The sequence below is a fragment of the Podarcis cretensis genome, assembly GCF_951804945.1.
Source record: "Podarcis cretensis genome assembly, chromosome: 1".
Classification (NCBI taxonomy): Eukaryota; Metazoa; Chordata; class Lepidosauria; order Squamata; family Lacertidae; genus Podarcis; species Podarcis cretensis.
The window spans coordinates 49,799,327-49,822,023 of NC_137170.1; the positions used below are offsets into that span (position 1 = coordinate 49,799,327).

At 42.9% G+C, this 22,697-nt stretch overlaps 1 protein-coding gene across 9 annotated transcripts in view; it reads right to left on the minus strand.

Annotated features, from left to right (window-relative positions):
* Positions 1–289: 289 nt before the first annotated feature.
* Positions 290–22,697, minus strand: part of TMEM229B (transmembrane protein 229B) — a 35,836-nt gene continuing 13,428 nt past the window's right edge. Inside the window, exons 1-3 of one of the 9 annotated variants that reach the window (XM_079995660.1) lie at positions 21,490–21,670; positions 8,161–8,209; positions 290–961 (exon numbers count right to left, since the gene is read on the minus strand). In XM_079995660.1, coding sequence (XP_079851786.1) covers positions 431–961; positions 8,161–8,190 — 561 coding nt within the window. In that variant the 5' untranslated portion in view covers positions 8,191–8,209; positions 21,490–21,670 and the 3' untranslated portion in view covers positions 290–430. The other 8 variants (XM_079995659.1, XR_013843541.1, XR_013843543.1 and 5 more) reach the window with 8 other exon arrangements.

The window sequence follows — 22,697 nt, forward strand, 5'->3', positions numbered from 1 at the left end:
TGCAAGCAAGCACCTGAATATTGCCTAGTGGGATATAAGCCAATCACTAAGTTAAATGGGGCGTCTGTGCCAATCTACTAACTTGTTATTTGTACAAGGTTGATGAGCATTACTCTTATCCCCCACCCACCCACCCACCCATATGTAGTAAAATGCAGGTATTATGACTGTTCTCATAATAAGTTACAAGTCAAACTATCTCACCAACAGGTAGCTGACAGTGCTACTTGTTGCTTTAAAAAAAACCAAAAAAGAGAGCAAAAATCCATAGAAAACCTACTGATTCCACTTTTTCATGCATGCCTCCAAACACAGGAGGTTTGTTTATCATACAGGAAGCAGGAGTTTTGTTTTTGAGGCCATCATCAAAAGTCTCCAGTGAAAGGGGCAGGAGAATTCACTTAGTCAAGGTGTAGTTTGAAGTTACTGTTCAGTTAGTTTTCACATGGCCATTGGCCAAGGTTACAGCAGCAGTAGGAGACCCGGGTTCAGCATTCTCATCAAATCGCAAACGCAGGGTGTTCCTGATGACTAACTGTTCCATGATGACTGCTGCACAGAACCACGGAATCGCATACTCCAGGGTTATGAGGCCCATGAAGTTCAAGTCAAACTGTGAATAGTCCCAAGGGCAGGCATCAAACTGACGCAGGATGAAGCCGGTGGTGAACTCCCAAGTATACGTCCACAGGGTGTAAATCAGGCAGCGCACTAGGATGTTGCACTTGTCCTTCAGGTACAGGTACATCTTTTCTACAATGAGGATGGAAGTTCCATAGATGAAAAGTGCCCATACGCTAGTGACACCTGGGAATTTCCAGTTGAAATTGACCACAAACTCCCAAGCAGCTGTGAACATCACCTCACAGAAGTAACCATGAATAGCATAGAGGTACCAACGGGAGAAAGCAGTCAGGGGTTCTGCAGACGCCATCCTTCCGCACAGTCCCCAGCAGGAACTCTGAAAGACAATTGGGGGTGGAGAGGAGGATTAAAGACTCAAGTAAACAAGGGTAACAGCACTAGATCTTGTCACACTGGAGGTTAAAGATATAACAAAATAATATAATGCATAAAGGTACAAAGTACAAAAATGTGAATCAATAATATAACAGATAATGAAAGTGGCATAAATCTTTAAAGTGACCTGCTCAAAACCAGAATAGGAAGTAGAAGTATCTCTTTTGTTTTGTCTGACTAGTGAAGTTTTGAAGAGGAGTGACACACTGCACTGCCTTGCTTTTGCCTAATTTCTTGCAGTATGCTCAGAACCAGATTACAGTGTATTATAGTGTTGACTCACGCGTGGCCAGGAAAGTGTCTTCTCGCAGTTTGATACAGAAGCAAACCTTGGATCTGCACATTCTCCCTCAGCCGTGCCGTGCAAATAACTTTAATGAGGACTGAGTTTTGTGCATGCACAAGCAGGCCTCACTTTTTTTCCGGCTTTGGTACTAGACACCAGGCAGTGGGAACTACTTTCACATAGATGCCTATGTGCAAACGTCCCAGTTCTCATTTAAGTTAGGCTGTGGTATTCCTGTTGCCTACACACTTCAGCTGTACCTGGGAATCAAGACAACTAGAAAGCCTGAAAAGGGGGTGCATATGAAGCTTGCTTAAAATGTGACACACGTTCTACCTCTTCGTAGCAGCAGGTAAGACCAAGCTAAGGCAAGCATAAGAAGAGATAATGCCACATTAATTTTAGCTAAATGACGCAAGGTACTCTACATCCAAACAGGAAGCTTACAAGAAAGAATAAGTTGGAGAAGTGACTAAGGTGCAAAACTAACGGAAACACGAGGAAAGAAAAAGAACAGTAAGAGGTACAATTGGTAAGTGACACAAAGGATACCAAAAGGCATTTTAAGATGTTCATTTAATAAAAAAGGGAGTGTGACAAAAAAAGGGAGTTCAGATATAATGTCAAAACCTTGATTTGGTGTTTAATAATAATAATAATAATAATAATAATAATTTGTACCCCACCCATCTGGCTGGGTTTCCCCAGCCACTCTGGGCGGCTTCCAACAAAGATTAAAAATACATCAAGATGTCCCACATTAAAAAACTTCCCTGAACAAGGCTGCCTTCAGATGTCTTCTAAATGTCAGGTAGTTGTTTATCTCTTTGACATCTGATGGGAGGGCGTTCCACAGGGCGGGCACCACTACCGAAAAGGCCCTCTGCCTGGTTCCCTGTAGCTTTGCTTCTCGCAGTGAGGGAACCGCCAGAAGGCCCTCTGACAGATGAGAGTTTTTCTGTATCCGGAAGTGCTCTGGCATCTGGATATTAACAACAACCTAGGAACTTCAGAACTAGCTGCCCACGCAGTGCTACTTTCCCAAGTGCTTCTGGCCATACTACAATCTCAATGCACATCTCTTGTGTTCTCCAAAGTCTTCTTGGGATAGCAATGCTTGGCTATAACTTAGAAAATTGCCAGCTACTGCTCCAGCCACCTCAACAAGGAGGCATGTGCAGTTTTATAGTCTGTTCTATCGATTGACTTAATTTGCAGCCCACATTTTTATCCAAGAAGCTCAAGGTGGCATGCATGGTCCCTGAGATTTAATCCTCCCACCCGATGGAGTAAGTTAGGTTGCAAGATAATGACTGACTTAATGTCACCCAGTAAGCTTCATGCTGATTGGGATTTGAACCTCAGTCCTAGTCGGATAGTCTCAAATACTACACCACACTGACTTATCCCACCTTTTGGGAGCCAAGTGCAGGACCTGAAAAGTGAAATGGTGGTGATACCAACTTCCATGGTCTGTAGCACGAGTACATTTGTATTCTGCCTGATACATCTGGATGCAGAACTATTTCCATGTCCTACAGAAAAGCTTTTTCTTCTGGGAAAGTTACACATTGCTGGAGTTGCTTCTTGGGGAGAACGGAGAATGGTGAGACCTGTGCCCCATGACAAACTGAGTTCACATGTTCACACAAACACAACCTATACAGAATACTTTTATTTCTCTCACTTGTATCACAACCTTTTCCTTCCACATTAGAGGAAGCATCTTTTGTTCTAGCTACGAGGCACGTTTAGGTAGAAGGGCAGAGGTCAGGGCCAAATACCTACTTGATATCAAATGGTTCTCCATGTGAGATGAAGCCAGTGCTATGTTGACATTCTGCCTTTTCCTTGGTTTATAATAATATAAAAAAGAAATTCAGCCCCCACACCGAGACATTTTCAGGCCAAAATCCAACCCTAGCCCTCCTGAATATGGTACACTATGAACTGCTCCCTAGTCAGATCTTAATTGGACTTTTTGAGGCCTGTGAGTTGTCACTGATGAAGTCACAACTACTCCATTGACCTGGGAATAAGCTAGGTAACAACATACTTAAACTCAATGAGGTAGGGCTGTCATTGTCATTTAAAAAAACCTTTATTCCCAGCTATACTAAAGTATATAGGTTCTCACGCTGTTCTTCTCCAGCACAGTAGATTGGGGGTTTGGATTGCTCTGTGTAACACAGTTAAAAACTAGTCACCGCTGCTTCATCAATGAGGCTCTGTTTTTCGTACAGCATGTGGAGATATGGATAATACAACACAAGCCAAACTGCTAATTTAAATTGCACACAAAGATTTGATGAGGAATCTGGATTTCATACAAACAAGCAACGTATGGAGGAATCATAGAATTGTAGAGTTGCAAGGGGTCCCAAGCATCATCTATTCCACCCCAGGAATCTCAACTACAAACTACGTTTTAAAAAATCCTTTACCTATATAATCTACAGCTGGGGGAGGGGTAGACAGAGCTAGCAATGAAACAAAAAAAGGGCACCCAAAGAGGGAAGAAACCTATATGTTTCATACCCACAGCAGCTACAGTGACAGGGCCCCACATATTTTGGCCCTGAGACATTTGTTTCAACTGCAAGACATGGCAATAACAGCTAACCTCAGGCAGCTTTTCTAGTGCTTTGGCAACACCAGTTGCTCAACGCACATGTTGCAGATGCTGTAAATAAAGCACATTAAACAGTCACTAATGCCTAGGAAGGATCCAGAGCAGAGAAGCACTCAGGAAATGTGATGACAAGGAGCTAAGATGCCTTGCATTTGATACTTCTGTCTCCTGAAGAAAACTTGTTAGGTGTGCCAGTTTTGCTCTTAGAAGGAACTGGCTCAACTCCACCCTTAGAAAGAAGAATGACTACAGCAGTCTCTCTGGCGCACATCCCATATCTCAAATGGGGGCAACAACACAGACAGTGTCCATGGTTGTTAAATTTCAAAGCTGCTGTCCTTCACATGCAATACTAAATCAGCTTTTCAAAAATAAACATACTTTATTAAAATGCTTTTCTTTGAAGGGCTACAGAGAAAAAACAAAGACGTTCATTTCCATTGTGCCCTTCTCTCAGTGGAGAATTAGCAAGTATCAAATTTATAATTAGCTTGCGGCACTGCCTACTAAGAGCAGGCAGCACTTATAAGAGGCTTGTTTCTCACTTTCTAGTGGTCAGCGATGGCCTTGGTGGCAAGATGGAAGTCAGTAGCTATTCAAATGCTGAGATCCTATCTCCTTGCTCCGAGGCAACTTCTCTTGCACTAATGGGTTTCCACTCAGCTTGACATTGGTCCTAGGACACCAGCTCTTCAATGTATAAAAATATGGGTTGTGCACTGGTGTTGTGAGTTGAATTTCTGCCTAGGAGAACTATAAACTTATTTCTATTTATTGAAAGTTGTTTGTCCAAATATATGGGCCAGGGCACACAACACAATTACTTCTTTCTCCAGTTACACTACAGTGAACCTGAGACCATAGGGTCTGTTATAAGGATCAATCTATACTCAGTTACTTATCTGCATTGTAAACCACATAAGGCTATGATACAATTAGGGTATAACCATATCCCATTTAAATCACTGCACACTCCAAGAGATTTTAATGGGTCTTTATTTAGTACAACAATGTGGTAGGTCCCGTATGTAACACCACAGTGATACAATCCATGCACAGGCTCACAACCTGCATTAGCTAAGGAAGACAGAGACAAAGAAAGATGTCAAAAGGCTTTGTGCTCTTTTCTTGCTCTTTTTAGTTTGTGTAGTTCAAGTAGAGAGGCATAGCAAGCTATCTTCCATTTGTTTATTTTTAGGTATTCCCACTGTGTCTATGCTTGCTTCTTTTCCCTTCTAGAGGAATTCACCTTCCTGGGCTGTATTGTTGCTCAGTCCAGTACAGGCTGTGTCTTGTGTCAGGAGATCCCTGACTAGCTCCCAAATCCATCCTGAGCAAGGAGATGGATAGAATAAAAAGGAACGACAAAAGAAGATTAAATGAATCTAATTATCAAATCAAGTCAAAAGACCAGGGATGTACAGGCTTTTCAGTCATCAGCAGAAAACATCAATTTATATTAGTCAAAGGGTATTTTGCTCTGCTCCTCCCACGCATCTGAGGCCAACTTCACTTGGGGACCATTGAAAAATAAAAAGGTTAAGAAACAGCATGAAGACATAGAGTCATTTTTAAATGAAATAGATTATCTTGACCCAAAAATCGGTCTTGGCCATCCTGATGGCTGAGCTTCTTCAGGAGGGAAAGACAGAGATGGGAAGTGCAAACCTGCTCCTTTTCCTGGTTCTTTCAGTGACTTGATACCATTGACTAGGGCATCATCCTGGGGGCAAAGTTTTCCTGTGGTTTCAGTTCAACTTACAGGGTAGATTTCAAAGAATTATACTATATGACTTCCCTTGTCCCCTGGCAGTTGATCTGGAGGGTACCACAGGCACAAAACTATTTAACATCTATATGAAGCTGCTGGGGAAAAGCATTAGGAGATGCAGAGAGAAGTGTCACCAGTATACTTGTTTCTCTGTAACATCTGAATCAGGAGAGGCTGTGCATGTCCGAAAAAGATGCCTGGATGCAGTTATGGGTTGATGAGGGCTTATAAATTGTGACTGAATTCCAGCAAAATGAAGATGATGATGATGAACAGATTTCCTATGGATGGAACCTGCCCTGGATGGGGTTGCACATCCTCTGAAGCAGTAGGTGCATAGTTTAGAGGTGCTCCTAGATCCACCATTGTCACTAGAGCCCAGGTGACCTTAATGGCTCCAAGCATCCATTATCAACTTCTGTTGGTTCATCAGCTATGACTGTTCCTGGATAGGAATAGCCTTGCCATGGTGGTCTATGCACTGATAAATTCATGTCTATATTACAGTACTGTAATATGTTGCATGGGAGGCTACTTTGCACATGGTTCAGAAACTGGACCTAGTGCAGGTGGTGTTGAAAGTTCTGCTCTGGCCGATTGTCAGCTACTGAGCTGGGTTTAGGTTTTGTCAACATTTAGAGTTTGAAACAACTCAGGACAAGGGTACCTAGTGGACAACCTCCCCCAGCACAGTATATATGTATAAATATGTAGTTCTACAGAAAGCAATGGCTGAGGAAAAAAAGGTTTGCTAGAGCCAGAGAAAGGCAGATAATCAGTGTAGAGAAATTTATTTCAACAACAGAACTCTCTTGCTGATCTGCAATAAATTTGATCTCTCAGAAAGTAGCCAGTGCAGATGTGGCCAAGACACACTTTAAAACATAGATCCACATAGATAATAAAACATAGATCCACCAATATGGTACCTGATCAAAACTGAGTAAGAGTATCTGGCTTGCAATTATATTAGATAATTTTAAGATTATTATTAGGTAATGCTAAGAGCTAGGATAAAGTTATGAAGCAAGCAACTACCACTTTGGAGTAAATAGGGGAAACAGACTCGGGTTACCTGTTTATAGTGCATCTATCTTGGTTTGTTTGTTTGTCTGCCTGTCTGTCTGTTTTCCGAGGAAGTTAAATGACATTGCATCAAGCAATTGTTCCACACTTTCAAGTGCATTCTTCTGTCAGGTTCCTTACCACAAACAGTTTTCTGGTTTTGGAAGCAGGTTTGTTGCACAAGAGTGCCAAATACAGTTTAAGTGCACAACCTGAATTTGCCCATTTGTGATCAAACCCGACTGACAAAATAATTAACAATCTCAAAGCAGCCTACTCTGGATATGTAATTATCAGAATATTCCCAAGAATGCTACAAAGAGGCTGGACAAATCTTCCAAAGTTAACTTCTTCAATGCAATTTAGTGTGTAGAGACTTATCAAAAAACAGGAGTCAGAACCTTCCGCACTAGAGAGCCCATCTTCCTCATGAGCTTGGAAACCAACGACAATCAATTTAATCCATGAATCAAATAGTGATTCGGTTGGATGTCTTGCCTTTCCCGTATGCTTTTAATAATAAAATAATTTTAATATTAAGAACAGCTTGTTCCTCAATTCAAACCAACATTAGATCCTTGCTTTAAAAAAAAGCATTCCTATGTTTTCAATTTTAATATGATTATTAATAGTAATGATGATGATGATGATGATGATGATGTTTAAGCACATCTTGTTCCTGTATTCAATCAAACATTAGTTCCTTATGGGGGGCAGGACCCAGCAATTAAAAGTTGAAGAACTGCTCTAAAGAAAGTGGCATTTTGACAGGGGTCAAATGAACGAGTTCTGATTCAGCCAGCTTCAACAGGAAACAGGAAAAATGTACTTCCTCAATCCTTACGAGATATTGTACATCTAATTGTACATCTCCTTCTTTGGAGGTCTTTAAGCAGAGGCTTGACAACCATATGTCAGGAGTGCTCTGATGGTGTTTCCTGCTTGGCAGGGGGTTGGACTCGATGGCCCTTGTGGTCTCTTCCAACTCTATGATTCTATGATTCTAAGATTCTAATTGGTCTGTACATTCCCACAATGTGTCTGTGACTTGCTGTATACATCTAGACACCCCCATAGCTAATACTTCCTTATAAGGTTATTTTGGTGGACTCTAGGTTCAGGAAGAGAACTCGCACATACTAATGGTGACCCAAGGAAATAACTTAGCTGGCCAAAGAGGAGATCCAACTGCACTGAAAGCAACTGAGCTGTGCTTGCGTCTAAGCAGTATGTGCAGTTTACCAATGAATTCAGGATTTGGAGAAAATATTATGTGAAAACAAGTTATAAAAATGTATTTCATTGCTTTATTATTACTTCCCATAACTGAAAAGTTGTTCTGTGCTTTACAAAAAAGATCTGTTTCATTGGCAATTCACAGCTCACCTGCCTAGATTCCTCCACATTCACAGGCATGTCTGGGCTCGTACGATTCCTACAAGATAAAATTAAAAAGTGAACTAAGATTCTAGAAAAGGTCAATGTTTCCTAAGGGGCTCACAATGGAACAACCAAGCTGCAAGCGAGCAACACTCAAATCTCCAAGCTGCATGGGCAAAGGCCACCTCCTGGGATGGCTCAGAATACACTAAGAATTGGTCTGACTTACAACTGCTGCCAGTGCAAAAAGTACACCTCTCACAGCTGGTGGGTTATTGAGCTAAAAAGTCCACTTAATGCTGTGCGTTCACTGCAAGCATTTTGACTGGGATTACGCTAGCAGAGGCACTGTGACAGGATGGAGCTAGTGTCTTTTCATGTAAGACTAATGGTCACCAATTTAACAATTCTGCCACTCTTGATGGCTACAGGAACTGTAGACTTTCAAAGCTACAGACAATCATTACCATGAAGTTGGGCTAGGTAGCTGAGTATTCACATTTGGGGATGATAAACCTGCTCAACAGGTACACCTAGAGCTAACTGGGGGAATAGGGTTGTCCCTAGTGACCCAAGTAAAAGCCCAAGTACTAGTGGGATTGTTATTGTAAGTGGCTGACTCCAAATGAGGCAAAAGCCCACTCACAACTGTGTAAGCAGCAGTGTCAGAAGTTGCCATTAAGATGAAAACGTAACAGCCAGTTTTGAAAAACTGGGCTGAAATGCTGACGGTGTCAGGGAGAACAGATTAGTCAACTGAACAGTTCTCTGAGAGATCATAAATAGAGGGAAGAAAAAGTACTGGAATCAGGAGCATTTAGACACTCAACGATCAATGGGGGGGGGGGCAGCAGCAAGGCAGGAGACTGTTGAAAACCAGCAACTATAACTGGTTTTAAAACCACCTGCAAATTTAAACAATGTTTTAAAATGGGGGTTTTCCTGTTTCTGGAAAATTAAATGCTTAACGTTATTCATTTTTAAAAATCAGCTCTATTTGTCAGCCCTTGAAAATCAGTCCTCCACCAACTAACCAGCATACAGGTACCAATAACTGTGCACAGCACAAACAACACACGGGCAGGACTGGGTTCCAAAGCATTTCTTCAAAGAACATTTTGTATGTTTCCTTTGAGCAGCCTGGATTTACTTTTAGCTGGCATCTCATTTACAGCAGCTGGCATCTGAGGCAAGCCCCCTGCAACGTTTCAGACCACGTTTTATCATGAGGAGGACACGTCTTTGGATAACTCGCATGTCACCCTCCCACGGGATCCTTAGCATGCCCATTTACAGCAACTCAGCCTGAGGATGTGGCCCTGCTCCACAGTCAGACAGGTGCTGGGGACTGTAGAATCAGCTATGAGCCCTTTAAAGATTGCAGACAGCTTTCCAAGGGAGGGCACAGCCTCTGAAAGGGAAAGCCCTACCAGCCTTTCTAAGCCTTTGGATGACTCTGGTCCTTGGCTGAGACAAACACCTTCCATAGCTCAGATAGCAGGGCTGCCCAGGAGTCTGATTGAAAGATGCCTTCGGAATGTATACCACTTCCCTTGTGAGCCCCTAAGCACCAGCAGAACAGGATACACATGACCATGCCTCAGGGGCATCAGTGTCCCTAGTAATTATGAGGTATAAAAAAATAACCTCAGCAAATCCTCTACACTGCTTTCTGGAATCTGACCTTCAATTTGATCCAAGCGGAAGTTTTCGAACCTTGCTGCAAATCTTCTCCCTGCCTCAAAATATGAAGCGGCACTTTTGCTTGTGCTCCTTAAACTTCCACAATGCTCCCAGTGAAATGTAAAACACAATAGATGGGATTAATTTAATTGTGTCATGTTCCTAATCAAACAACTATATCTGATGGGAATAATGGACAATTTCCACATTCCCCTATATGTCTGTATGGTATGAACAAGAAAAAATGTGTACATCAGCCTCTAGTATCAACACCTCTGAACCAAGCTTGCTGGGAAGTAGGATTTTAGTTTCTTTGTTCTGTTTTTTTTGGGGGGGTGCAAATACACACTGTCTTGATCCATACACTCTGGGAATAAGTTACCAAATTTGCCTCTCAAAATTTACAATACAGTTCTTGCTTTTTAAATAATGTTCTAAATTGTTTAGGATAAGGTGTAAACAAAAATGCATGTATATCCGAAGTTAATTTGATCTTCTTATGCAGTTTTTTTTAAAAAAAACAACAACTGCAGATTGATGCAGAAACAAGATGGAATGGACTTGTGACATTGACATGGGCTGGAGATAACCTGAGGATATACCTCTTTTGTCTAAAACACTTAAAAGCACAAGTTATCCTTTTTTAACATATGAAAACAGGCTTCCATAGACTGTCACTGAGGGTGAACATTCACTGCTTGGACCTGCTTCTTAAAATGAGCTACTGCTTTCAAAGAAGGGAGAGCCAGGTCCCTGAAGTCGTTTCCTTGGCAGTAAGCCATTCTCTTGCCACTTTCCACCAATTATCTTACAACAGGGAGTATTGTGTTCCTTACACCTGTGGTTTACAGGCTGCTTAATTAGCCATGGGAACATATTGTATGGTCAGTGATGACTTTCACACATAGAAACACGTCTTTAAGGCATTTAGAGAACCATAAGCAAATTGCAGGCCATAGACTGTTTGTTGCTTTTTTGAACCAATAGGCCATATTTGGTCCAATAAACAAAGGAAAAAGACGTTAACAGGTGTCCTATCACAACAGTTGTACATTTATATTGGAAGCAGATGCTTTGCCCATCTGTGTGAGCTGCACAGCAGAGCTTTCGGTAGCCATGCTGGCCCCACAGAACGTGACTCTCAGAACAATTTTATTATTGAGAGCTTCTACAGACCATTGAAGCAGAAACCATCTCCATGAGATTATCCTAGAACTGAAAGCAGGTTCATATTCCTATGAAGCTCCAACAAATTCAAATGGGGAGTGATATGAGGCCAGAGGTCAGAGTTCAAGCACCTATTCACATATTGAATGGGTCTGCTAACGCTAGCCCATGCAAGGGCTTCCACTCCTTCCCCCAAACACCCAGATCTGTGGCTCTGTAGGGGTCAGGAGAACCCCCAGAACCATTGCCGCCTACCCAGATAGTATCTTGATGCTAACTACACTACAAGCTGCATTTGGGGTGTTCTTCTGTCTTACAGAATCATACCATGTCCACCAGCCAGTTCAGAGTTAGCAACAAGCCACATTTCCACTCAGTTAAAGTCTTAACACAAAATTTGCTGTGCTGCTTTTCCATTCTGAATTTTCATGAAGGTTCAACAACTATTCCTCATCCCACCCCACCCCCCTTAGTCACAGTCAATGACTAAGCAGCTGGGACCATGATGAATAGGGTGGCTGTGATTGTTCTTTTGTTCATTTACCACTGATACACAAGTGCCTGTAGATATGGCAGAAGCAGAGAGAGCAGATGGGCCAATGATGAGTAGAACATCTGCTCCCCTACTTCAGAGGCCTGAGCCACCTCTAACAGTTGGCTTTCTGTGAGCAGTGTCTTCTATGCCATCTGCTATGCCACCCAACTCCAAAGTGAAACATATACATGCAGATGCAGAATCTCAGCAACTCATAAGCCACAGTGCTTGCATGCTGACATAAATTGTACTCTGATGGCTTAATCTAGCCTTTGCCAATCTGGGTTTCTCCAGATGTTTTGGACTATAACTCCTATTAGCCCCAACCAGGTCAGGTACGGTTAGCTTGATCTGTGCCAGGACTGGATTCTGGTAGCAGGATAGAGCCCTGGAGCATGTAAAATAATAAAACATGCCAGTGAGTGGACAAATGCCCAGCTGCATCTGCAGGTGCCATCAATTCTGCATAAACCAGTTATCACAATTAGCATTCATATTTAATGGTTCAGCAGGAGAAGACAACTTGAGGCCCAGCACCTATGTTTTGGGATTCAGCACTCAAATGCCCTGTCTGTTGGGTGGGGGTGTAATGAAATTATGGACTTTGCTGCTACTTCATAGCAAGAAGTCCCCATCTGCACTTTCTGCTCAGGGCAGGCGCAGTCATATACACGGCCGGTAAAGGCTGATGTCACGGGATTCACCGCCCTGCCTACACTGCACTTGATGACAGATCTTTGGACCAGCTGTCCCAAAGGGCCATCAATAATGTCATCAAGGTCCTCAGTCAACCCTGGTTTTAGATTTCCATCTCAGTGCATTTCCAAAGCGAGCAGAAATGTTGGCATGTCTTTAAGGAAAAGCAAGTCTTAAAAGAAGTGGGCAGATTTCGGCTTGCTCCAGAATTAAAGGGGCAGCTGCTATGGCGACCCATCCAAAACTGAAAATCTCCCACTGATTGTCACTAATTAATCTAGCTCCAATATGTGCCATTTATGAGTCAACACGACACTTTTCAGCCGTTGAACACAAGTCAATGGAGCTGCTCTTTTCTCTTTTTTTTATTCCTATCGCATGTAACATTTTGTAGCTTAATCTTAACTGGCAATTTTCTTGCTGACGCACAAGTCATAAAGGAGTCCAGGCCACTGAATTTCCCATTACCATATTGACTTTGATGGCCAATTGCAGGGGCAATTGATTTGTGCCTTTAAGCTATGTCAATAAAAAAGCTCACAATGCACTTTTCATTCTAGTGTTGTGGCTGGACAGACCACAAGACTGGACTTTGGAGTGAATGGGGGATTCTACCACCCCCACACAAAGAGCAGGGGTGATCCCATGGGGAACATGGACCCCATGGGGACAGGACCCCATGGGGAAACAAAGGGACAAAGTCTACTTATCACCCATGCCAATATTTCACTCCAGATTGGTAGGTCCACACGGGCAATTTACTTTTTAAAAGCCATGCATGCAATTGCTAACTGCGGGAGTGGTATCTCATCTCATTTGGCCCTAAGATTTAGATACAGTACTGTATAAGTTAAGACACATTAAGATTTTTAAGGGCAACTGATTTCAAAAATCAGCATACGACACAAGAGCTCAGGGGTAAACATTTTCATGCTGACACCAAGGAGCAATCACTGTTTAGTTATCACTATGGAAGAGGCTATATTGTAGTCTAGTCTGCATGTTAATTCCTTTTCTTGAGAGCAGAAACACCTTGTTATGATAAAATATATCTCTCTCTTCTAGGTAGCAATTTCCCTCTTCTTAAATTTTGGCATAGTGAACCTCCCTATGTAAACTAGGGAGGAAAACGTTGGACTGATAAACAAAAACCCTCATATAAAATATGAAAATAAACAGACACAATTATTGTTCCAGATAAACTGCCTTTTACTATCATTAGTCACAAAGACTGTTGGTACATGTAGCTCAATTCTATATATTGGGGTCAGGAACCTGTGGCTCTCCAGATGTTGTAGGATTTCAGGCGTCATGGTCTATTTCTGGGAATGCTGTTCAATTTTGTTATGTACTTTTTAATGTGCTTTATTTGTCTAATCACTACTTTTGTAACTCTGCGACTCTCTTCACATTGTATGCTACCTTGAGCATGGTTTTAACTACAGAAAGGCAGCACACAAATAAAATGATGGTAAATTACAATCCAATATCTGAAAGGTAACAGGTTCCTAACTCCTTCGGTATGCTGAATTTTATATTTCTGGAGATGTGCTCACTCCAGTTATTGCTTTGAAATATGAGGGAGCACAGAGGCCTTTCCTACCACCGCTGATTCTGTCATTTTGCTGAATAGAAACAGAGCACAACGATAATAAGAATTAACAAAATAATCAGCACCAAGTTCCCTTTACCACAAGTCCAATCCTTAGAATTAGAGTTGCTTTATCACAGTGGGACACAAAGCAGGCAAAAGTGAACATGAATAATCCAGTTGTCCTGATGCCAGGTGATCTTTGCTTGGGGCAAAGTTTCAAATGTAAACCATATGGAGAGCAAAGAGAATTATATTACCTTGCAACGGCCCATTTCCTGGAGCAGCTCTCTGTCTTACAGTACAGTATGATTGAAATAAAATCCTATTCACAGCCTGCTCACCCTTGGGGAGGAGACAAAGTGAGCTCGCTCCTGCCGAGTGATCACTACACTCAGCAGCTTACAGAAACCCGGTACTTCAGTCTCAAAAGGAAGTTGTGTGAAGCCCACTTCCTGTTTGCAAAGCCCTCTGGCAGCTGTAGTCATGATCTTTTGGAAGTCACTGTACAGACTGCTGAATCACCAAAAAAAAAGGAAAGATATGAAACACCTGCTACATAAACTCCATTAGAGGGAGGTAGAGGGTGATGTCATGGGCCAGGAGTCAGCTTCACCTGCTGAGCAGCAGCCTGAAGGAGCAGAAGGTGAAGTGACTCCACCTGCTGCTGATCAGCCTTCTTGCTCCTGATGAGAACCAGCTGGCTCCAGCTTTCTTAAGCAGGCTTTCCAGCCTCAGTCAGTTGCTGGGAACAGCATTTGTCATTCCTGACTAGATCTTGTGACTGTGGACCCTCGGCTTTCTTGACACCCGAATCGTCTGACTATGTGCATTGAGGTACTCCTGACCTTAGGACTGGACTGAACCTTGCATAAAGACTCTGCCTCCAGGCAAGTACCCCCCTGACACTTGGCTGGTTGGCTGGCTTCTCCCTCCACTGAGCTCTGCTGTGGCTGGCAGCACAGGACTATGACAGGTGATGATATGTCCACAACTTCACAAGACCATTCAAAATGGACGTTGGCCTATGAAGTTGCAGGAAGAAGAAAAATGTTGTCTTGTTGGAAGGAGCAACCTGCCAGAAAAATACACACAATGCCTAGAGGTGCCCCTGGACCAATGTCAGTGTCACTGATACATCCCCATCACTATATCAGTGTTTTTTAAAAAGTGTGGCATTTTTTTTAGCTTTTCTTTGGTCCAAAGACTGCATTCAGCCTTGTCCAACCCCCCCCCCCCCCCAGGTAAATCAGCAAATAGTCCTCCTCATCACAAGCAAGTACACTGTACCCAAAGTTAGTCAAGTTATTTTGGAGGACGACACTGAAAAATCTCACAAGTGACTCCTCAATCCATTATGTGCCTACTTAACATGAATTTAAGCTTCAATTATTGCTGGTTGTGATTTTTGCATCTCATTGTCACATAATCCTACCTTACCTGCCAACTAATATTTCACTTCATGTATTTGTCAAAGGCGGCTTGAGTCTACAAAGGTTTATGCCATAATACATTTGTTAGTCTTTGTGGTCACATAAGAATCTTGGTTGTTTTTAAAGAACTAACAATTTGCTGCCCTCTTATGATATCCAGATTCAGTTATCCAAGGCAGCTGGCTCACTCTGCCTAATGGCAGGGCTGGCTCCCTGTTATTGTCTGTGCTGCTACCTTCTCTAGAAAGTTTGATAAACAAAGCAAGGAGAGCTCCCCTCTCGCATGTCTGCTTCCTTTTCTTGAAAGGAGGATATTGCGGCAGCATAGTTACTAGCTATATAATTAGTTTTATAGAAATTATTCAATATCCTTTTTTACAAACAGAACTCATTATGGCCATTTTATCAGTTATAAATAAGCACAAATAAATACACAAGAAGACTGTCTACCCCGGAGGGCAATGGCACAATAAATATCCAGGAGCAGAGCTAGTGTTGCCTGCACGAAAGACACAGGTGAGAAAAGGCCTTCAGTTTGAAAACGCCAATTCCAGATGATATGAATGTCCCATTATAAGTGTGTAGGCAAATACCTACAGAGGCCTGGCACAGAAGGTACATAAAACAGATTTCCTCCTGGATAAAAGTTGAACAACAATTTCACAATGAAGGATTAAGCAACTCAACACAAATTATACAAGTGCCGTTTTATTATTTATCCAGTAAAACCAAAATTGCTCCTTCAGATACAAATGCTATTCAACATCAGAACAAGCAACAGCTTATTCTAAACAGTACTGTCAGCAGTAGGTCACCTGCTATACCATAATGACAGATCAGAGCAATTGTGTAGAGAGGAAATCATGGAGAGAAAATAATGACATATTATCCAAGAGTGTATAAACTCTGTCCTGGAAGATTCATTCTGCTAAGACAACTCAAATTCTGCACCAAGAGAAGCTGAACATTATAGCCTCTAGACCAGGGGTGGGGAGCCTCAGCCTCTGAGCTAAACCTGGTCCATCAGGCCCCCTTGTTTGGCCTGCTAGGCCATTTTGGGGGAACCATGTCCTCCTGGACCACACCTGATGACATTCTTGATATCAGGCATGGGGCAGGTAAGGATGGTGCTTTAAAGGAACAATCAAGTGGGCTCCCGATTCTTCCATCGCTGGAGCAACATGCACTCCCAGCCACCCATCAGCTCACGGGCAAAGGGAGCATGCCATGCTCAAGGAAGGAAAAATAGTTTCCATTGTGCATACATTATGCATGTATACATTTTGTGTACATATTATGCAAATTTAGCCTATTTTCATATATACACTCCTTTTCCCTACTTTATTTCCCTTCTGCAAGTAGTCATTTGGAACAGGAAGCTGCTAAGGAGAGCACTGAATTCTTCCCCATCCTCAGAGAAAATCCCTTGTTATTGCCCTTGACAGCCGTAAGGTCTAAGCTTGCTCTTGAAGTAGAGCGACTTGCAGTGCAATTCTACATTTCTACTCAGAAGCCATTTCTACTGAGTTCAATGCGCCTAAGAGTGTAGGGCTGCAGCCTCATGATGCTGGATGCATATGCTGCATTTTCGTAAGCCCTGAGTGGGAGCACATGCAACAAATGCCCATCATCCATCCACCCTCTGCTTGGTTGTGAAATGCAAGGAACCTCAAGGTTCTAAGGGGAAGCACTAGATGCCACAGGGGAAGCCAAAGATTCACATTCCAGTCACAGTTGTGGATTAAAGCAGCTTTCCCCAGCTAGGCAGGCTCCAGCTGCTTTGGGATACAGTCGCCAAGCAGCTCCAGGAAGCACAGCGGAGCTGGCAGGAATTGATAGGAGTTGGACGATGCCAAGCTGGGGAAGGCTGCATTAAACAAACGCTCTGGTTATTGACATGATTGGTTTGCATCTGGTTCTATTTGTAATGAGACGGTTCACAGCTAGGCTCTATGTTTCTGTATGATGTGTGAGGCTTAAGCCAGTCTGGATGCTTGCAGTTGTGCCACAATGTGTTGGTTTAATGGACTGTGACCCAATCCAAATGCTAAGGCACCAAGAAAGTGGATTCGTAGATCAATGTGTGTGTGTAACTTATTTAAACAAAAAAGATTTATTGGCCTTCTTTGCCTTCCTTGAAAAGATATCTCATAAACTAAAAGTATTTAAAGGGCAGAACTCAAATGGCATTTTTTGGAAGACTTCTATAGTGGAAAGATGGGATACAAACGAATAAAATATTTGCAGCATTTATACCATGCTTTCAGTGTTGCATATACTTTATTACAATATAACATCAGGTAGGGCAGTACTGTCAAATAATCCTGGGAAATGTAGTGTACCCTTCTCAGAATTACAGTTCCATAACCGTTAACTAACTAGAGTTCTCAGGATTCTTTGGAGGAAGCTGTGTGCTTTAAATGTATGGTATGGATGTAACTGGCTACTCCATATCTTTGTTCTCCTCAGCAATTACTAGCCCCTTTTTCTGGAACATTCTAAAGCTGACAAAGCAGTGATCTTGCACTAAGGGTCAAAAAATAAATCTATTAATTGCACAATTGCCTCTCCCTTATTTCTAAGTAAACAAAAATGTGGTGCCAAAGGCACAGAGACTTCCTGTCCAGAGGCTCTAGATTTATGCTCCAGTGCTGTTTTAAAAGCTCTTAGCTGCTAACCAATGTTTTCATTGTTATAGCAACCAATTAGTATGACTTATACAATGGGGAAATTGATTTAAAACTGTCTTTTTATTGGTGACAACTTGCCTCAGTTGAGATCGATCCACCCTGCTCAAAACTCCAAAAATAAAAACTTGTAAGATTAAAAGCAACTCTAGCAGTAAAAGAGTGTTTCTTTTCTAGCAAGAATATAACATTTCCATGTTGCACGTACAGTGGTACCTCGGGTTACATATGCTTCAGGTTACATACTCTTCAGGTTACAGACTCCGCTAACTCAGAAATAGTGATTCAGGTTAAGAACTTTGCTTCGGGATGAGAACAGAAATCGTGCTCCGGCGGCACAGCAGCAGCAGCAGCAGGAGGCCCCATTAGCTAAAGTGGTGCTTCAGGTTAAGAACAGTTTCAGGTTAAGTACGGACCTCCGGAATGAATTAAGTACTTAACCCGAGGTACCACTGTATAATAATAAACCTGTTTGAGGCTCACACACAACATCTGAAGAGGCAGGCAACTTGCATATATACATATGATAGCACTGTGAGCAAGTAGACCAGTGCGATCTCTTTATATCATGATGGCTATGAGGGGCAGAAGCAAGGGTAAGAGGCATCTGTGTGTGTTGTTGAGATATATGTGTACAAAAAGAGAGACAGAGAGCACCATCTGCTGCTAGTGCAGCTCAAGCATTACCCTGAAAATCTATGTGGATTTTCAGTTAAAGAGCCCTAAACATGGAATGACTGTCTGGAAGAATGAACCCCTTCCAACACCATTTCTCTCAGTGCTCTTTGCTCAGATGATTATCAACAAAGACAAAAGCAAGCATAAGCACACCTGTGTCCATCTCTGGATTTCCAGATGGCTCCTCAATTTTAATAGTTTTGACTATCTTGCCACACAGTGGGTCGCACATTTGCTACCTCTGAAGTGTAAGAAGTGCTCCACAGCAACATTACTATGGAAACCACCCGGGCATTTCTTCAAATCCTGCTCTGTTGAACAATCTTAAAAGTAAGCCATGAAACCTTGCTGTGAGTTCTTTGCCATCCTTGCATCTGCACAGCAGACTAACCCAAAGCAACGGGGAACATTTCACTGTAAGGCTTATTTTCTTTTGCATACTTTGAGCTCTCTAAACCAGAGTCTAGCAGTTGTACATATCAAGGCCACAGCTTAGAGCTGTACAACAGGGGATCATTGTAACCCTCCATTTAAGGAGTCTCTTTTGACACATCTACAAGCTTCTATACTGTGGCATTTCACAAAGGTCACTACCGAAAAGAACCCTGTTGTATGCGTCAGCTTATATCAAAATCTTTGTTATTCATAAATAATAGGGAATGAAACTGGGCATGCCAATGTTCTTTTTTCTAAACTATGTATAAATCCCCTTCCTGTGTTATTCATATGAAGGGAAATCATGCAATGACTGGGAGCAGGTGCACACTGCCTGCCTCATCCTTAGGGTTGCGTGGCCAAGCTAGCCATGGTCTCAAATAACTGAATAAGAGTCCTTTTTGCAAATACCTGCTCATGCAAAGTCCTCTGTCATCCCCTTCTGCTTGTGCCCTCTTAAGAGTCCAATGGACTGCAAGAAGATCAAACCTATCCATTCTTAAGGAAATCAGCCCTGAGTGCTCACTAGAAGGACAGATCGTGAAGCTGAGGCTCCAATACTTTGGCCACCTCATGAGAAGAGAAGACTCCCTAGAAAAGACCTTGATGTTGGGAAAGATTGAGGGTACAAGGAGAAGGGGACGACAGAGGACGAGATGGTTGGACAGTGTTCTCGAAGCTACCAGCATGAGTTTGACCAAAATGCGGGAGGCAGTGGAAGACAGGAGTGCCTGGCGTGCTCTGCTCCATGGGGTCACGAAGAGTCGGACATGACTAAACGACTAAATAACAACAACAACAGTTCCCTAAATTCAGAAGTCATAGGGATTAGTTCTTGCACAAATGGTGCTGTGTGTTTATGTGTGTGTGTGGCCAAAACCTGTGTGGACTCAGTTGAACCTGTATTCCGTCACATTTTCTAGTGCAGCCTTTCTCAACCTTGAGTCCGTAGATGTTGCTGGACTACAACTCCCATTATTCCTGACCACTCACCCTGCTAGCTAGGGATGATAGGAGTTGTAGTCCAACAACATCTACGGACCCAAGGTTGAGAAAGGCTGCCTAGTGTAACCTTGGCACAGATTCAGGGGCAGGGCTATGCAGGAAAAAGCAGGTATGGATACGGCTCAGCCATAGTAGTCCATGCTCTGGTAATCTTCACTACTGCAATGCTGGACTTTCAAATGCTGCTGCAATGTGTTATTTTATTGCATTTACTGTATTTTATCCCTTTGTGCTGTATACTGTTCCAAGAGGCTAATGTCTTGATAAATCTGTATAAATAAGTTGTGCTATGCTCCCTCCTTCTGTTGTAACATAATAGTCAGGACCAGATAAATATCACCTACAGTTTGCAGTTTTTGCAACAGACGACATCCATGTGCCTAACTTCTCAGATTGCAACTGAATTGTGACACATTTATATTTCTAACCCCTCTCTCTCTCTCTCTCTCTCTCTCTCTCTCTCTCACACACACACACACACACACACACACACAGCAAGAGAGCGCCCTGGATGACATCCAACATCAGTCATACTCAGAGCAGACCCATTGAAATCAATGAACTTAAGTAACTTAAGCACATTGGTTTTAACGTGTCTATTCCGAGTATGACTTAGCTGGATATCACTGGGATCTGGAGAGGAGACAGTCTGACTGGAACAACCTTGAGATGGAGTGGCAATAGCCCATTGTTAAGAAACCTGACTCACGCTGGGGTTTAAACACCTGCTTTAAATAGCTAGGTCATACACTCTCCTCCACAGGATATACAGCCTGTTGGATCAATGGCAACCCGAGCAGCAAAATGTAAAAGAAGTTATTGAATCCAGTGGAAAGAGCTTATCCTCAGTGAAAACAGGGAAGGTAAAAAGTGGCACTATAAATCAACAGCAGGGACTTGAGCAAACAAAGAAGAGGAAGTTTAGCAGCCCACAAGCCCTGTTTCACAGGCACTGGATAGACAGCTTGGGAGAATGAAGTTGTGTTTCCTGCCGACCTGGACTAACCCCTCTCCCCGCTGCTGCCCTGCCAGTGCACCTCTGCCATGACCTAAAGAGACCTCGACCAAGGCAGGGAGAGAAATTCCTCCTCCCAAGCCCTTAGCTGCCAACTCCGATATGGACAACTGCCCAGCTAGTAAGTGACTCCACACAATGAATTTACTTCACTGAACAGCTATTAAATCAGCTTTACTTCTTAAGATGGTGGCTGAAAGCGAATCAAAGCCTTGTCTGTTTTTAGCAGGCTTTTGGCAGAGACAAACCTGTTTTGCTTTCTCCTGTGCCCGCCCGCCCCCGCTCCTAAGAAAAGCCCCTTGGCATGTAAACAAGGCCGTTTCCAACTCTGGGCTGAGCCACTGCCCTCCTCTGCCCACCACATGGTTCCTGGTAAAATTAGCCAAGCCACCTTTTTTTGCCTTACTTACCTAGAGAAGGGATTCTAGCAGGCTGCCCTTGCTACAGAACTTCCTGGACTACCACAGTTTTGATGGGGCAGCAATCGGGGGTCCGGCCTTCGCCCTCTTAAGCCAGCATCACAGCAGCTGCTGCAATCCTTTGAACTGGAGGCTGACAGAAGCAACAGCAAGCAGCGTCTATAAGGGTTTTTATCCTTTGGAAGTCGATCTGTGTCTGCATCTCAGCAGCTAGAACTCCCAAGCAGCCTAAATGGATGAGAACGCACAGGAGGCATTTGGGGGCATGAATTATTCATTCCCTTGTTCAGATCCGCTGCCAATAGATCTACATTCTTCTTCGAGGCCCGGCATGGGACTCCACTCTTGTTTTCAACAGTAATGGAAGACATCTAGGTTTCCTTTGATAGTCCTCGAGGGCAAACGATAAGGGGCACTTGCTGTACTCGGAGCAACAGGATCAGGGAGTCAGCCCAATGCTCCTTTCTCAGCTGCGATCAACACTGCGCCACCAGGCACACCTGGCGAAATTTTGTTATCTCAGAATGGTAGCAGCATTCCTAGGAGCATCTGCCCCCATTTGGTCTGTAATAAACCTCACTCAGTTGCCCAGAGAGATCAATGCAAGCCCCTTTGTGAAGGGCAGGCAATGCATTTTGGAGTCCTCAGTAGAACACTGCATTCACACCACTCAAGTTCACTTCACACCAGCTATTCCCTTGCTTTTTAACGAATGTGGACTTGAAAATATGGAAGAACAACTTCACAAAATCACAATGTGGAGCAGCCTCCCGCAAATGCAGGAAGCCTGAGGCCCTTGAGAATCCAAGGATCCATTTTTTGGGTTGTTTCTCTGGAAGAAACCCGGCTCAAGGTCTGAACAGTGCTTATCACCCTTACCTAGCCAAGCAGTTCTGGAAAGGAAGGAAGAACAGATCCTTCCCAATGGATCATGCCTCAAGACTTGGATAGCCAACGTAAGCAACCCTTGCCTGGAGAAGGAGGACCTATCCACTCATGTCTAGACTGCTGCCTGCTCTGTTGCTCAGCAGGATAGAGGTAAAACCACACCAAGGCATGAGAGTGGCATACAGAGTGCTATAAAGCAGCCTTTGTCACCTGATGAGTGTCAGTGTCTACATACAATCATCTTGTATCATGCACAGATATTTGGTGCCAATGGTTGTGCATCTATGTGAAAATTGTGTATAGCCAAATTT